The 18,705-nt window shown below is 48.2% G+C and overlaps 1 protein-coding gene across 11 annotated transcripts in view; it reads right to left on the bottom strand.

The window, feature by feature from the left end:
* Positions 1–5,004: 5,004 nt before the first annotated feature.
* The window catches only part of LOC148474522 (uncharacterized), a 174,684-nt gene continuing 160,983 nt past the window's right edge, over positions 5,005–18,705 (bottom strand). For 5 of the 11 annotated variants that reach the window (XM_088458483.1, XM_088458484.1, XM_088458489.1 and 2 more), the window contains 6 exons: positions 18,117–18,209; positions 14,928–14,984; positions 14,312–14,393; positions 11,718–11,797; positions 10,534–10,699; positions 5,005–9,811 (listed from right to left, as the gene is read on the bottom strand). In XM_088458483.1, coding sequence (XP_088314609.1) covers positions 9,804–9,811; positions 10,534–10,699; positions 11,718–11,797; positions 14,312–14,393; positions 14,928–14,984; positions 18,117–18,209 — 486 coding nt within the window. In that variant the 3' untranslated portion in view covers positions 5,005–9,803. The remainder of the gene's footprint in view (positions 9,812–10,533; positions 10,700–11,717; positions 11,798–14,311; positions 14,394–14,927; positions 14,985–18,116; positions 18,210–18,705) is intronic. The other 6 variants (XM_088458488.1, XM_088458491.1, XM_088458490.1 and 3 more) reach the window with 4 other exon arrangements.

The raw sequence follows: 18,705 nt of genomic DNA, 5'->3' as shown, positions 1-18,705 counted from the left end.
GAATGAAAACTGCCGTCAGAGCTGGAACATTATGCTCCACCCAATGAAGACTGTGACGGACCTCTTTCATTGCGCCGCCCTGATGGTTTATGCAAGCGACGGCAGTCGTGTTGTCCGATTGTACTTGGACTGGGTGATGCTGAAGGAATTGCTGAGCCTGGCAGGGAGAATTCTGATACCCTTGCACTGCAAGTGAGCTGCCATAACCGCTGTAAACGGCACATGTAAATAAGCATCCTTTATGTCCAAGGAGGCCATGAAATCCCCCGATTCCAAGACAAAAATGATGGAGTGCAAAGACTCCATACGAAACTTGGGGGACCCGCAAATACTTGGATGGAAGGAGCCGTTCGGCTTCTGAACCAGGCAGAGATTGGCGTAGAAGCCAGTGCCCCTCAGTTCCTGTCCCTCAGGATCAATTACCCTGGAGGCTAGTAAAGAGCAAATTGACTTCCGCAGCACTTTTGCCTTTCCCTGATTTCCTGGAAGTCTGGTGGTAAAAAAACCAGTGACGGGGGACGCCTCCTGAATGTCAGAGCGTAGCCCTGCGAGACTACGCCACAAACCCAGGCGTCTGACGTGGATGTCTTCCAGACGTTGGAGAAAAGCCTCCCACACTGGGGACCCCCAGGGAGAGGTCCGCTCCATCAATCGGAAGGCTTATCGGCTTGGTTTGGCCGCTGGGCGTCTGGTAGGCCAGGACTGCTTGCTTCTGGGCTTGGAGGTCTTAGCGGAAGAATTCTGGGACCTTAAAAAGTACTGTCCCTTGGCCTTTCCTTGTGGACACAAGGTCTAGGTGCTGCTGCCGAAGGTAGAAACGATGTCTCAGAAGCCGCCACCATGGCCACAATTTTATCCAATTCTGGCCCAAGTAGAACGTCACCGGAACAAGGAAGGTCCTTCTTAGAGTCGAATCAGCTTGCCAAGAGCGCAGCCAGAGGGCACTTCTGGCCGACACAGAAGCAGACACCTTGGAAGTTAATATGCAATTGTCAATAGCCGCTTCATCTAGATAGCCTGCTTGATATGTGCCACCAGAGGTAATAGCTGGTGGTCATGGGTCCCTGACGTAAGGCCCTCCCTCCAGGGCATCCACACAAGCACCTTGGCCACCCACGCAGACACCATGGCCGGACGTGCAATAGCACCTGCATGAAAATAAATTCCCTTAAGGAAATTTTCCAGCTTCCTGTCAGTTGGATCCTTGAGGGAAGCCGTATTGGAAATCGTAAAGGTAGAGCTCTTAAATGAGATGAGCAACATGCGCGTCCCACAGGAGGAGACTCCCATTTGCCACGCTCCTTGGCAGGGAGCAGGTAAAAGGACGCAATGCCCTTGGAGACCTGAAACAGCCTGTTCGGAGCGGTCCAAGCCTCCACTAGTATTTCCTCAAGCTGATCAGAATAAGGAAACTCCACTGAGATCTTCTTTTGATGCTTGAAAACTGGAGTCCTTGGACTAGGAGCCAGTTCCTCGTCCTCAGTATAAAGAACCGATCTGACTGCCTTAACTAAGGCAACAACATCTACTTGAAGGAGAGGTTCCTGAACAGACAAGGTCTCATTCTCAGAGGCATCGGACAAATCCTCCTCCTGGTCAGAGAGCTCTGAATCAGAAAAGTCAACCCTCTGGGGGACAAATTTCTCCCGCCTGGGCGGTCTGCGTCCAGAAGTACTGCCTCCTTTCAGCAGATGCTGGATAGGGACCGAGACATGAGCTAAACCCTGCACTGATTGTGAGAAGGTGCTCATCCATGGGGGTTCCTGTGCAGGCAGCTGCAATTTACGCTGCAAAATAGGGACGGCCTAAGTAGGAAGGACAGGAGCGGGAGCTGTAAGGCGATCCATCAACTGCGACATTACCTGCGACAAGTTGGCGGCCCATGTCGTGTACTGATAGGAAGCAGTAGAAGGGACGTCTCGCTGTGTCTCTGAGTAACACCGGATACAGACCATCCTGGACCGCATCCTGTGGGGAAAGACCAGCAGAACAGTGTCTATATGTACGCAGCAAAGGAGCCTCCACCCCCTTGGGTACTTTGTTCCAAGAAAGGTCCCACACACCTAATGTCTTCCAGGAACACTGTACAGTTATATAAACAGGGGTGCGCAACAGGGAACAGTGCACTGAATGTAGGGGCCACACAAATTTGACAGAGGGGGAGTTAACCCCTTTCATAGCAAAGAAAAATAGACAATAGTGTGAAATATGAGAACAAGCACACAGTACATTCAATGCAATATAATAGGTAGAAAATACTCAACAATCCAACCCGTGTCAGCTGGATGGAGCTAGACTGTATAACCTGACCCGAGGAGAGGTATGCAGGGAGCCAGCCTCTCTGAGACTGGGCTGTAGGGAAGGAGGAGCCTAGGCTGGGCTGTAGGGAAGGAGGAGCCTGGGCTGGGCTGTAGGGAAGGAGGAGCCTGGGCTGGGCTGTAGGGAAGGAGGAGCCTGGGCTGGGCTGTAGGGAAGGAGGAGCCTGGGCTGGGCTGTAGGGAAGGAGGAGCCTGGGCTGCACTTCTCAAGAAATTTGCACTGCACCATGTATAGCATTACTGTACAACACACCTTGCACCTAACATTGCATAGCATTACTGTACACACACCTTGCACCGTACCTTGCATAGCATTACTGTACAACACACCTTGCATAGCATTACTGTACACACCTTGCACCGTACCTTGCATAGCATTACTGTACAACACACCTTGCACCGTACCTTGCATAGCATTACTGTACAACACACCTTGCATAGCATTACTGTACACACCTTGCACCGTACCTTGCATAGCATTACTGTACAACACACCTTGCACCGTACCTTGCATAGCATTACTGTACAACACACCTTGCATAGCATTACTGTACACACCTTGCACCGTACCTTGCATAGCATTACTATACAACACACCTTGCGCCGTACCTTGCATAGCATTACTGTACAACACACCTTGCTCCGCACCATGTATAGCATTACTGTACAACACACCTTGCTCCGCACCATGTATAGCATTACTGTACAACACCTTGCACCGTACCTTGTATAGCATTACTGTACAACACACCTTGCACCGTACCTTGTATAGCATTACTGTACAACACACCTTGCTCCGCACCATGTATAGCATTACTGTGCACACACCTTGCACCGTACTTTGCATAGCATTACTGTACAACACACCTTGCACCGCACCTTGCATAGCATTACTGTACAACACACCTTGCACCGCAACTTGCTCCGCACCATGTATAGCATTACTGTACAACACCTTGCACCGTACCTTGCATAGCATTACTATACAACACACCTTGCGCCGTACCTTGCATAGCATTACTGTACAACACACCTTGCTCCGCACCATGTATAGCATTACTGTACAACACCTTGCACCGTACCTTGCATAGCATTACTATACAACACACCTTGCTCCGCACCATGTATAGCATTACTGTACAACACCTTGCACCGTACCTTGCATAGCATTACTGTACAACACACCTTGCGCCGTACCTTGCATAGCATTACTGTACAACACACCTTGCACCGCACCTTGTATAGCATTACTGTACAACACACCTTGCACCGCACCTTGTATAGCATTACTGTACAACACACCTTGCTCCGCACCATGTATAGCATTACTGTACAACACCTTGCACCGTACCTTGCATAGCATTACTATACAACACACCTTGCACCGTACCTTGCATAGCATTACTGTACACACACCTTGCATCATACTTTGTATATAACTGTACAATCCTTTCATTCTACCTTGTATGTTATTGTACAACACCTGGCACCATACCTTCTATTACATTACTATCTATCTTATATAAAATTACTGTAGAACTTTAAGATGGAACCTCACTATTTACTCTCTATAGCATTATACCTTATATTATATGTGCATTGGCAGAGCATTACACCTTATATTATATGTGCATTCTATAGCATTATACCTTATATTATATGTGCATTGGCAGAGCATTACACCTTATATTATATGTGCATTCTATAGCATTACACCTTATATTATACGTGCATTGGCAGAGCATTACACCTTATATTATACGTGCACTGGCAGAGCATTACACCTTATATTATACGTGCATTGGCAGAGCATTACACCTTATATTATACGTGCATTGGCAGAGCATTACACCTTATATTATACGTGCATTGGCAGAGCATTACACCTTATATTATACGTGCACTGGCAGAGCATTACACCTTATATTATACGTGCATTGGCAGAGCATTACACCTTATATTATACGTGCATTGGCAGAGCATTACACCTTATATTATACGTGCATTGGCAGAGCATTACACCTTATATTATACGTGCATTGGCAGAGCATTACACCTTATATTATACGTGCATTGGCAGAGCATTACACCTTATATTATACGTGCATTGGCAGAGCATTACACCTTATATTATACGTGCATTGGCAGAGCATTACACCTTATATTATACGTGCATTGGCAGAGCATTACACCTTATATTATACGTGCATTGGCAGAGCATTACACCTTATATTATACGTGCATTGGCAGAGCATTACACCTTATATTATACGTGCATTGGCAGAGCATTACACCTTATATTATACGTGCATTGGCAGAGCATTACACCTTATATTATACGTGCATTGGCAGAGCATTACACCTTATATTATACGTGCATTGGCAGAGCATTACACCTTATATTATACGTGCATTGGCAGAGCATTACACCTTATATTATACGTGCATTGGCAGAGCATTACACCTTATATTATACGTGCATTGGCAGAGCATTACACCTTATATTATACGTGCATTGGCAGAGCATTACACCTTATATTATACGTGCATTGGCAGAGCATTACACCTTATATTATACGTGCACTGGCAGAGCATTACACCTTATATTATACGTGCACTGGCAGAGCATTACACCTTATATTATACGTGCACTGGCAGAGTACATAAATAAAACGACACAATAGAGTAACATCTAGAAAGGTTTTTATTTCAGGCTTTTACAATAGAAAGGTCCCACTAAGATATCGCTATGAAGACAGATGACAGACAGTCACAGAAACCTGTCACTGAGGCTTCTCTCAGCAGCGTATCAAACACCCCCCCCCTCAATGCTCCAGCACTGACCCCCACCCAACGCCGGACCCCCGGACACAACTTCCTGCGCCCTGTGCCACTACAGCTACTCCCTCTACTCCCCCCCCCACCCGGACACTGATGAGCCGCCACGCAGAGCCCAGCAGCCGTCCCGACTCCACGACACGGTTTAGCGCAGCCTCGCGATCAGCTGTGGGCGAGGGTCCGTATTCTCGTGCAGCTGAAGTTTCAGGCTTCATTAAAGTGGTCAACTTACTATATATTTGGTAAAGGTCTGATAGAAGATAATGTATAATTGCTCTGGACACGCTCATCTAGTGCAGGACCCCCACTAAAAACCAGCTCCAAAATTTTACCCAGAGTTAACCCCCCTGCTGCCAGCACTATTGCGCCATGACGGTGCTGGGATCTCTGGAAAAGATGGAGGCTGCTTCCTCCTCCTCCAGAGACCGTCGCCCTAAAGACACGGCAGTAACCTTACACTGCGTGCCCAGTAGGGATATTTAGTTCAAATTCATTACACTCCGTTACTGGACTCTCTAGGCTTGCTGGGACTATTGGTGCAGAGAGAGAGCGAGAGCAGGATGGATGATTTTATGCAGTGAGACATTTGGCACATTAGGGGAGAAGGATCGTACTGCCTTTATGTATACTAAGTACCGATGTTGGAGAAACTGGTGAATGTACTGGTGTCCGGCAGTACTATCGCATCGTTGCACACCTAAGTAACCAGGTGCAGAGAAGTACCGAGCCGGCAATTGTGGAGGACAAACATCTACGCTGGAACCCAACTCACCCATAAACTGTATTCGTTAGTGTAAGTTTCTAACTGAAAAACGTGGAACAAAATTGCAGAGCCGTCCCGACCGGTCAGCGACCAGCGGTCATCGCCTTCGATGTACAATCATTGCGAGTAACAAATCAGACTGAGCCTCAGACCCTTGTCCCAATTCTCGTCTCTTACCCATTGCTCAGTTACTTAGGGTGTAAACATTTCAGGATGTAAAATGGCCGTGATATATACTGCAAGATATCACAGGGTCAGTGGGGGGGGGGGGGGGGGGGGAGGGGAGACGACAGAACTAGGAATTATTAACACACAACGGCTGGAATGACAGACACTACGGGGGTTAGACAAGACGTTCTTCTAGAATAACGGACATGCTGGAAGCTATTATAACAGGAGATCTTCAGTAAGACCATATTTAATGTATGGGGAGAGCGACTACAAAAGAAACACATTTTAGGATTTCTCTTCCACGAACCTGCGGCTGCCACGGCTGACGGACCGTGGTTACTAAGCAGGGAGCACTCGCACCGTAGCGTAAATCAGTTCCAGGAACTGTACTCCGCAGCCGCTAACGCAGCGTTCCGATACAAGGCCAGGACTGGCCGCGGAGAGACCCAAGAAGCCAGGAGGCTGCGATACTGACGGAGAAGGCGAGGAGATTTCACAGCTGCGCTCAATATATTAAATTCCACTAGTTAGGATCCTGTTCCTGGCAGAATCAGCGGAGAAAGACCAGTTATACTGTACGGACGCGCTCCCGCTGATGGGCAAGCAGCCAGGCCGAGGAATTAGTCAAAGTTATGATTTTACATTGAAATCATTTTCGGCTTGTTCAAATAATGTCAGATCGATTCAGCTGCCCAAGCGCCCACCGAGTAAAGGGCCCGATTCAGCAGAGATCACAAATACGTGCGTAGAAGCTGCAGTGTGTACGCGCTGCGATCACACATGTACAGAGGAACCCATCGCATAGTGAGTGACATGCTGTCAGCGTTTGGAGCTGGTGACGGAGGAGTGGTCTGAAAAACGCAGGCGAGCCTGTCTGCTTGAATGCCGCTTCAGGGGCGTGTATAAATTAAGCAACGTGTGCTGTACTCAGCGTCAGCGTGTAACGAGACTTGGCGACTGCGCTGGTCAGACCTGCTGTAAATGTTCGTGACGGGCCAATGTGTGTCGATCTTACCGATGATTACGCAGAAGTGTGAGGCGTTATGGATGTGAGAAGGCAGCAGCGGGTCTCTCTAGGCTGGCTGAGCGGTGGCAGGCATTAGCGTATTGTTGCAATCCGTGCTGAATCAGGCCCAAAGTCTATCATTGCAGTAAGGATCCCATGTGCCCTGGCAGACTCTACATATATAATGGGGAGTACTTATCAAAGCTTGGACAGATACAATTGTGAGAGATAAAGTACCAGCCAATCAGCTGCTCACTTACAGGTTACAGACGCTGATCGTCTCTCCTCTCCAAGCTTTGATATAGTCTGAATCCATCTCCATGTGCAACACCCAGAGCAGGGAGCAGAATGTCTCTGTAAGGGATCATTATAGGCTGGATATTTGGTACCTGACGTTACCATTAGATATTACACTTAGGAGTGCACAGGCCACACACACAGCAATTTCAGATTTGTTGCGGCCGATCACGTGACCTTACAGAGGTACCAATGCCCCACAGAGAACGCAAATGCCATTTAAAGATCCAGCACACTAAATGGCCGCCTTCACATGTGAGAGCGCTATTATAAACATAAAACAGCGAGAGCGCAAAAGAAAATGCATGCAGTTCCCAATACCCATCAATGTATAGTAATCTTTACATTTAGCCAAACTCTCACACCAGCAATCACTCTTATTATAGAAACAAAGGGAGTGAGAGGGTTATACGGAGAAAGCACAGGCGGGAATTATACCACACATCCAAATAGTGACAGGGGGGGGGAGGGAGGGGGAGGTGGATACAGTGGGTGGGAGGAGGGTATAAGCATATGACGGACCATTTGGGTTAATCCTGATTGGTTGAGCACGGAGTAAAAATATTTAAAGACTATCAGACAACTGCAATTTTGTCACATTTTTAATGTCATTTTATTAGAAATCATGCAACAATTTTAATACAGATATAAAAAAATACAAGTGCAATAAGAACTGTGTGTAGGTACAGTGTGTCGGGGTACGATATTGCTCGCTGCGCAGCCCCTCTGCCCACGCTCTCCCATCTATTGTAGAGGCTCCTGAAGACTTTATTTACAGGTCAGTCTTTAGTGTCTTTCACAGCACATAAAATGTTAGTTCAAACCACAATGGTACAAAAAAAAAAAAAAAAGTAATTATGTCTCCTTACTATACCGTCATATACTACGTTTTCTTACATTGCGAATGAAATGCTTCCTTTCCAGGGGAAGACGTCTGTTTAGCGCTTTCCCTGGGCCCCTTCATATCACATTTGGCGAATGCTTCTTGTCCAGAACTGCTCCATAAACAGAGAAGCGGTGAACGCACCTACGCTAGGTCACGCCGCCACAGATACTAACCGGGAGCCGGAGCTGCTCTCCTCACCTCCCCAAGGTTTTAATCCAGGTAATTAAGGGACCCTGCGGTTTTCCTTCTTCCTAGGATAGAAGCAACGCTCCCTGGAGAACACAGACCCTCGGTAAGAAGTACGTGGAAGGTCATCTGAATTAGGTCCAGGTGAACAAGAGCGTTGCTTCCATCCAGACATCACATACAAAGAACTTTCCAATAGAACATGCCTCTGCCCAATATAACTGATCCGCCCTTCAACAACAGAACATTAAAAACAGAAAACACTGTCACGACTGCTCGATATGTTTAGTAGCTAGCACTGCAGAACCCCAGTCGCCGACTGAGCAGACTGGGATGAGCGAAACAAAGCATTGTAGAAATGAGTACAGGAATTCCACAGCAACGCAAGACGGAGTTCTGGAATCCTACAGTACAGACGAGTCTACGTTGTGTGCAAGTGTCATATATATATATATATATACTTAACATTTATATCATTATTCATATTAAATAATAACACAGGAACACAAGTTTGCAAATGGGGATGGAGTCACAGAGCAACCGAGGTAACCGGCCGCCGGTGGCTTCTTAACCCTGGTCTCTGGCTGGGTGATGGACGAGCCTGGTGCTCCGTAACCTCCCTCACCCGAAAAACAGAAACAACCTAGAGATTGTCGTCATTTCCGATTTGTTCATTAAATAAGAATACATGGCTCCCCCCAGGACTCCACTCTATAGAACCGGAGAAGAGCAGCTATAGGGTTTATATGACTGTACATGTTGGCCGCCATAAACACGGGAAGGGCTGCGGTATAATTTTATTAACGTGTTCTAGAGAACTACCAGAAAGAAACTGCTAAAAAAAAAAACCCACCCAATTCATAGAAACCGTCCTAAAAATAAGACACGACAGACAATTCACTTCACAGGGTGCATCTGCCCGACACCCTACGAAGGCTGATGAGAACCCATCACCGTAGCCAGACACCAGGTGAAGAGCTCGGGCCGGCCATCTCTCAGAAAGTGCATAATGTGACTGATGGGAGTACAAGCCTTGCGGTGGGAGGAAGCGGCAGATGGACCCCTTGCGCAGGACGCCATGGGAGGAGATAAGCCCTCTGTCTGGTGCGCTATGGGTGTAGCTGGGATGTAAGTGCTGTATGAAGGCTGAACAGGGTGAAGACACCTTCTCCGTGGTCCATCTCTCGCTGGCAGCCTGACGAGCTCTCAATCTGCAGGAAAACAGTGTGACGGTTTCGAAGGTGGGTGGAGAACAAGTGGGAAGGACAGATGGTGGGAGTTGTACAGGGAGGAGATCAGACAATGAGAGAGATGGAAGACGACACCACAAATTCATCATTAGATGCCTGGAAAATAAAAGCATGTGTGATAATACAACTAAGCACTATACACAAAGCGTCACCTCGATGTAGGCCTCTATCGCCCTGCAGAACGCGGCGCCAATCCGTGTCATGTGCTGTGTGTCAGGCTAATGGGACAGGAAGACGAGGGCAGGTTACGTGGCTTCTGTCCCCATGGGGTAGGGAATATAGATTGTTAGCTCCATTGGCGCAGGGACAGATGTGAATAGTCTCTGTATAACACTTAGATTATTAACCTATGTATATGGATATTACTATCATTCAGCAGATGAGGAACATTACGGCATTATGTACAATACAAAGCATTAGGGACAGCTAGAATCAAAGTTTCATACTGAAGATCCGTCTCCAGACAATGGCAGCTGTCAGGGACACTTTACAGGACCACGAATTCCACTCAGCCACTCCTATAGGTGGACATACTAATCCAGGTCACCCCATTCCCTCCTTTACATTTATACCGGCATCTGCTTCAGACTAAAACCAGACTTCTCAGAGAGATCTAGCATCTAGCACAGCATGAGGCAGCAGTATGGCGGGACACTGGACATAGTATGGCAACGCAGGTCAGTGCAGATTGGGATGGACATAACGGCTATGGTGACAGCACAGGGTAGATGGGGCTGGCAGCGACGGCTAACGTGACCACACACTGTCCCCCCCCCCCCCCCCCCCAGGAGTCAGGGCAGATTAGCGGTGATTCTTACTTGTCTCTGGTATGAGAGTATTGAAGCTCTGGATTTCCCTTTGGTTGCTGCCATTCATGGGTAGTGTCTCCTCTACGCCGTTTTCTCGCGTGTCCTCGGCTATAACTTCTATGGGTGCCACTAGGTGACTGTTCTGTGGAGGCTCCATCTGACCGGCCCCATTTTCCTGTGTGAGTGTAAAACAGAGGTATTTTACCAACAGGCCCAGGGGTATATCCAATGGGGCACGCGGTTTTCACCGAAAAAAATTAACGCGGGGATTGCGACCAATTTTCTATCACCATGGGTATTTCTTCTATTGGACACTCCAGGTATCCAATAGAGAAGAAAAAAAAAAAAAAACTCCAGCAAAAACCTGCAGGGGTTTTGGGGGTGGCGAAATGTGTAAGTAAGTATTTACCTTAAAAAGTAAAAAATATTGTGTAACAATAGTAGTTATTCCTGTACCAAAGAAAAAAAAAAAAGACATTGAATGGCAAACTTTTTTCGTTTTATTACAAACTAATAAAATTTAAAAAAATAAATAAAATATATATGATTTTGGGGTAATTTTATGCGAATATTAAAAAATATGTAGCAATTATTTTTTGTTTCAATTAACGCTTTAAATTTGGTTTGCAAAAATTTGCAAAAATGTTTAAGTTGGTTGCTAGAACCAGGAATGGCCTCAAATGACACCAATAATAATAATAATAATAATAATAATAATAATAATGTAATTATTGAACTGATTAAACGAATTGGAAACTTCCAATTGCTTAATGAGTCATTAGGAGTGGTGTCTTAGGGGCCCTGAAGCAAGTCCAGACAATTTTTCATTAAATAAGGTTTTTTAGGAAATATTAAGCTTGCTCTAAAGCTGGAAGAAAAAAAGCCGCTTTAATTTCAATAAAAATTACCAGAACTTCCCTTTCTCGCAGGCAACTGAATAGGAAACACCTTGCGGCTACGGGAAAAACCCAGCGCCACTAATTTTTTTTTTTCAAAATTTTGCCTGTAATTGGATATGCACCATAGAGTTATACTTTGCTGGGATAAAGGTGGGCCAGATGGTGCTTCACCTGGGCAGATGGGGGCAGTAACGGATTTTATATATATATATATTTAATGTATATCAGTGTCCGCATTGCATACACCGGGTCCCGTCACCCCTCGCGTCTCCTCCAGGTGTCGCTGTAACTCACATTCACGTCGTCCTGTGGTTTCTGCTTTGTCGCTTCCTCCTTCTTGGTGTTTTCCTCAGATTTGGAGTCACCACCACCACCTACAAGGATAACAGGAAAAGTGTCACTAGCGCACCTGGGATTTACCGATCTGCAATAAGCTCGGCCAGAGCCTGAACCAACCAAAGCCCATCACTTCCCCATGCTGGCCATGGCGCTCACTCAGACTGGCACAGAAACGTCTGAATGTTCTAATGTATGGCACAGCTCACTGAGCCCCACAAACGGATCATTCTAATTTGACATTTATTTAAAACAGTGAGATTTAACCACATAAGGGTGGAAGTAAGGCGGGAGAGGCACATCCTAGCTAACTGCAAATTGCAGCGTAATAACACAGCTGCCCAGGATTTGTGGGCTACATGCAACAGCAGCAGCCAGTAATTTTACCCGGCATGGAACAGCAGCAGCCAGTATTTTTGCCCGACGTGTAACAGCAGCCAGTATTTTTGCCCGACGTGTAACAGCAGCCAGTATTTTTGCCCGACGTGTAACAGCAGCCAGTATTTTTGCCCGACGTGTAACAGCAGCCAGTATTTTTGCCCGAGATGGAACAGCAGCAGGCAGTAATTTTACCCGGCATGGAACAGCAGCAGCAAGTATTTTTGCCCGGCGTGTAACAGCAGCAGGCAGTATTGTTGCCCGACGTGTAATAGCAGAAGCCAGTATTGTTGCCCGACGTGTAATAGCAGAAGCCAGTATTTTTGCCCGGCACGGAACAGCAGCAGGCAGTATTTTCGCACGATGTGTAACAGCAGCAGGCAGTATTTTCGCCCGACGTGTAACAGCAGCCAGTATTTTTACCCGACGTGTAACAGCAGCCAGTATTTTTACCCGACGTGTAACAGCAGCCAGTATTTTTACCCGAGATGGAACAGCAGCAGGCAGTAATTTTACCCGGCATGGAACAGCAGCAGCAAGTATTTTTGCCCGGCGTGTAACAGCAGCAGGCAGTATTGTTGCCCGACGTGTAATAGCAGAAGCCAGTATTGTTGCCCGACGTGTAATAGCAGAAGCCAGTATTTTTGCCCGGCACGGAACAGCAGCAGGCAGTATTTTCGCACGATGTGTAACAGCAGCCAGTATTTTTGCCCGACGTGTAACAGCAGCCAGTATTTTTGCCCGACGTGTAACAGCAGCCAGTATTTTTACCCGAGATGGAACAGCAGCAGGCAGTAATTTTACCCGGCATGGAACAGCAGCAGCAAGTATTTTTGCCCGGCGTGTAACAGCAGCAGGCAGTATTGTTGCCCGACGTGTAATAGCAGAAGCCAGTATTGTTGCCCGACGTGTAATAGCAGAAGCCAGTATTTTTGCCCGGCACGGAACAGCAGCAGGCAGTATTTTTGCACGATGTGTAACAGCAGCCAGTATTTTTGCCCGACGTGTAACAGCAGCCAGTATTTTTGCCCGACGTGTAACAGCAGCCAGTATTTTTGCCCGAGATGGAACAGCAGCAGGCAGTAATTTTACCCGGCATGGAACAGCAGCAGCAAGTATTTTTGCCCGGCGTGTAACAGCAGCAGGCAGCATTGTTGCCCGACGTGTAATAGCAGAAGCCAGTATTGTTGCCCGACGTGTAATAGCAGAAGCCAGTATTTTTGCCCGGCACGGAACAGCAGCAGCCAGTATTTTCGCACGATGTGTAACAGCAGCCAGTATTTTTGCCCGACGTGTAACAGCAGCCAGTATTTTTGCCCGACGTGTAACAGCAGCCAGTATTTTTACCCGAGATGAACAGCAGCAGGCAGTAATTTTACCCGGCATGGAACAGCAGCAGCAAGTATTTTTGCCCGGCGTGTAACAGCAGCAGGCAGTATTGTTGCCCGACGTGTAATAGCAGAAGCCAGTATTGTTGCCCGACGTGTAATAGCAGAAGCCAGTATTTTTGCCCGGCACGGAACAGCAGCAGGCAGTATTTTCGCACGATGTGTAACAGCAGCCAGTATTTTTGCCCGACGTGTAACAGCAGCCAGTATTTTTGCCCGACGTGTAACAGCAGCCAGTATTTTTGCCCGACGTGTAACAGCAGCCAGTATTTTTGCCCGACGTGTAACAGCAGCCAGTATTTTTGCCCGGCATGGAACAGTAGCAGCCAGTATTTTTGCCCGGCATGGAACAGCAGCAGCCAGTATTTTTGCCCGGCATGGAACAGCAGCCAGTATTTTTGTCCAACGTATAACAGCCAGGGGCGCCAAGAGGGGGGGGGGGGGGAGAGCAATCACACTGATCACGCCCCCCCCCCGGCTTTGAGCAGGGCTGAGGGGGCCCAGAGCGCCCCCCTCCCCAGCGTCGCAATTTTTTTCCTGGAAGGGGGCGTGGCCACGCCTCCCGCGATTAGGCCACGCCCCCTATTACCTGGGCCTGCCGCAGCTCTCAGGGGGCCTGGTAACAGCAGCAGCCAGTATTTTTGCCTTGCAACACGTTTTTGTCCAACATTACTTCTCTGCTCCCAACTTTGAATCTGCCCCAAAATAAATATTGTCATTTCAAAAGAAGAGCTGAGCGTAGCCTCCCCTGTGCGCCCCTGCCCGGTATTCAACCCCAGTATTTACCTGGCTTATGTTTAATATTTGTTTTAGAGCCACACTTTGCAGCAACCTTTGATACATCCACTTTTTTGTTCAGGATCTGCACCTAGAAAGAGGATAAATGTCAGCCTATTAGCAACCAATGGCCACACTTACACCCCCATCCATTACTGTGGTCAGCCACAGCCGCCATTACGTCATCTACCCCCCTCCCCAAATACATGACTGGGGCGCCCTGAACTCGGACATCTAGGGATAGACAGGGTTATTCCCCGCCGAAGTCTACAATGGAAATATCAATAAAAGTGTAATAAAGCGATTAATCCAGACACCCGAACAGGAAGCCAGGAATGGGGAATCAAGAGGCCACGGGCACAATACACGTACACCAGGAAGGCAGAGAGATCATCTGCGCATTAATAACGGAGAATAGAGAATATTGGGAGATAAATACAAGTTCCTGCTATACGCAGGCAGCTGCACTACAGGCCAGAAATATACTACTAATACCACAAGGCCACTGGAAGTTTAATCCAACGTATGACGTATATATACACAGTATATCGGGGAGGCTCGGAGCGGCGTCACCAGGTAACAGGACAGGCAGAGAGGTGGAGGTGTCAGTGACCCCGGTACTCACATGGGCACCGCCTGGTTTGAGGTTGCTGGATGCGGGAGGCTTTGCAGCGTGTGTTACCTGTGAATAATATGTTATTTAGTTTGTTGTTGTCCTGGCGGGCTGGAGAGAAGGCAGGAGAGACGGGCCAGGCTGGCCGAGAAGCAGAAGGGTGAATAGAGAGATGTAACAGACGAGTGCAGGCTGGGTCTGTCCGTCCGCCTGCCAGCGGGCCGCTTCCTGCCGACACGCTATAGCGTTTATATCAGATTATACTCAGCGGCGCTCCGTTATACTAGCGACACACGCCACAGACGCCTAGCTTCGTCTTATAACCAATATATGATGTCTGACACACGGGTTATGCTGGGAGTAAGATCTATTGCACAAAACATGGGAACTGCACTCAAAACCCAGAAAAGCCAAACGTTCTCCTTCCTCCCAAATCATCCTGTCCTAGAGGTTCTAATCATCTATATAACGTAACGCGCCCGACCGCTACGGACATGTTAGATCGGGGGTCTCTCGCTGTCACACAGCAGACGATAATGCTTGTATGGTGAACAAACGTATCTATATGCGGCCATAGCTATCACAGAGTCACATCTATATAAAGAGCCAAGAATATAAAAAGCGTATTCACACAACTCTATTACCCAGAATACTGTGTTTCCCGGGGGTTCGAGAACCCTGGGCCCAACCCACCAACACACATTAAACACTTGTCTTCCCCACACTGTATCTTATTCTCTCAGAGAAGGAATATAGTAAATAATCCCCCCAACCCCACCAGGGCGCATTGTAATAAAGCCGTATCGGGTTTACATACAAAAACCAGAGTATCAAAGGCAGTCGCTCGCCCCTCCAACACAAAAGCACCATCTACAAACCAAGAGCAAATGGAGGACTCTGCGCTGGAGGAGGAGCTATCATGCGGGAGCCAGCTGGCAGGTTTTCATAGGAGTAAGGTAATGAATTACACCCTTCTTCGTGATTCTATACCATGATCTACAGAGACAGTGAAGGGCCACCATTATTAGTATATACTGCGGGGACACAGAAACGAGGGAGCCAGGAAGCCGCAGGAACGCCCGTGTATGGTAATCGCTGGGTGTTCGCCGTGTCTGCGCAGCGTGTCAGTCTCCCGTCAGCCATGCAGATGTTCTGAACCAATTGGCAAGCAGAAGATCTATAAATAAATGGCGCTTATGTACACTGTGTAAAGGGTTAACGAAGGTCACGTGACTGGACAGGAGTGGTGCCTGCGGAGGGCACCAGGGGGTGAATGTGATGTGCTGGGGAACAAAGTTACTTATACGGTTTGGAATGGACACGTTGCCTTTGATGTCATCATTAATTAGTCCCTCCGGTGTCCAATGCACTGAGAGACTTCAGACTGGGGACCAGTTCCATGGTGGTGAATGATACAGCCTCCTGCAATCCTCATATAACAAACTCCCTGGGCCCCTGAAATGCCCGGGACACATAACAAGGGCTGCAGCAATACTGTCCACATGGCGTGCACGGCCTGGGAGATACGCAGGGCAGCGCACGTATGGGACAGCACGTGCATGCTCTGACCTCCTGCCTTCAGTCACTGCAGAGCATCGCGCGTCAAAGCAAATGCAGAGCACAAAAAGCAGTTAAATGTTTAACAAAGTCCCTGCTGAAATGTACAGGACCATAACTGCAGATCATACTGGTTGTATTTGGTACTTTCACAACATTATAAAGCTGGTGTAATGCTGGCCATACGCCTGCACCATTTCGGGCCGATTTTTGAAGAGTCGTAAGATGGATCTTGTGAAAATCGCGTATTATGTTAGCGCTCCGGCAGCTCCTATAATGGTATCGTACGATCAGATGTGCAGCGCATCTTGTCCGTTGTATCGTGTGCAGATCGTGCCGTTTATTTTGTTCATGCGATCCATCGTGTGTAAATTCATATCATTTCGATGACTGTTTCCCTAATGAGCCTGTGAGACACAGGATCGATCTTACGACAGACCCTGTGCTAAGAAAACCAACCAACATGCTGCCGGGACTACCAGGGAGCTCCGGGGGGCCGTAGTGAAATCGTATGATGAATGGGATCTTACGCTGGTTGTGTAGGTGTATGGCCAGCATAAACGCACACGTCCTATTTCCTCTACGTCCTGTCAGGCTAGCCCCAAGACGGTGGGTGGGCGAAGCTCTGCCTCATAGGGAGCAATGATCCTTCATGCACACATCAGACACTTGCTACTCCCATCTTACATTCCTCTTATTCGTCATTTTACTGTAATGCCACTATATAAATAAGGACTTGCATGCTTACAAATGGTGTATGCATCTGATAACCAAACACCGTCTTCTGCATTATTGCCTTAGGAATGGTCACAACGTATTTGAGAATATCAATAGAATTAATTATAGCGACCACCTGGAAGATGTACAGTCTCCGTAATTCTAGTCCTCATCCACAGCAGCCGTACGATGCACCGATAATCGCATCCACTCGCCCATACAGAAACCCCCTCCCCCCAATGTACCCGCCTGCACAGTAACCGTCTAACGAGCAGCAGGAGGTGCCACACAGCAGCCGTACGATGCACCGATAATCACATCCACTCGCCCATACAGAAACCCCCTCCCCCCAATGTACCCGCCTGCACAGTAACCGTCTAACGAGCAGCAGGAGGTGCCACACAGCAGCCGTACGATGCACCGATAATCACATCCATTCGCCCATACAGAAGCTCCCCCTCCCCCCAATGTACCCGCCTGCACAGTAACCGTATAACGAGCAGCAGGAGGTGCCACACAGCAGCAGTATGATGCACCGATAATCACATCCACTCGCCCGTACAGAAGCCCCCCCCCCCCAATGTACCCGCCTGCACAGTAACCGTCTAACGAGCAGCAGGAGGTGCGACACCGCAGCCGTACGATGCACCGATAATCACATCCACTCGCCCATACAGAAACCCCCCCCCCCCAATGTACCCGCCTGCACAGTAACCGTCTAACGAGCAGCAGGAGGTGCCACACAGCAGCCGTACGATGCACCGATCATCACATCCACTCGCCCATACAGAAGCTCCCCCTCCCCCCAATGTACCCGCCTGCACAGTAACCGTCTAACGAGCAGCAGGAGGTGCGACACAGTAGCCGGAGCCCCCCAGGCAGACAGACGTGGTTAGTGCAGATGGATATTAGAACACACATACTTACATTCCCACCACCAGGGACATGCTTAATATTGTCCTTGGAGCCACACTTGGAGCGGACGTGGGCGTAGTTGACGTTTTTGGACACTATCTGGACCTGGAGCGTGAGAGGATGGAGAAAACGACACAGAAGTGGAAAGGTACGGTTAGAGAAACACACGACAACACAGAACGGAACAGTGTTAATGAATGGCGGGAGGGTCGGCAGCGTGAAGCAGGTGTGCACGAGGAAGCAGACATAAAGCCATGAGGACAGCGACACAAACACCAACAGCAGGAGATCCCGCTATAGTCACACGTAGACGGCAGAACCACCACCTCCGTACACGGTAAGCAGAGCTCTTGGGAGAGAGACAGTGGTTCCACACACGCCGCGCCCTGACGCAGAGGTGAACGCCCGAATGTTTGTAAAAAGGTACCAGGCTTTAATTCACAATGTGCGTATTCCAGAACTGGCGTACGCAGCAAACACAGGCAACGCAGAGTCGTATGTATTTCAGTTGTACCACCACTGCCACAGAAGAAGCACCACTTGGCTGTACCATGGCGCTCATACACCAAGTTCAGAGAGGGTGCGTCAACGGAACCACAAG

This window comes from Taudactylus pleione, unplaced genomic scaffold, assembly GCF_031769625.1.
Source record: "Taudactylus pleione unplaced genomic scaffold, aTauple2 ptg000838l, whole genome shotgun sequence".
In the NCBI taxonomy this organism is placed as follows: domain Eukaryota; kingdom Metazoa; phylum Chordata; class Amphibia; order Anura; family Myobatrachidae; genus Taudactylus; species Taudactylus pleione.
Note: the sequence above shows the minus strand (reverse complement) of the source record. Positions and strands in the feature narration are given on the sequence as shown.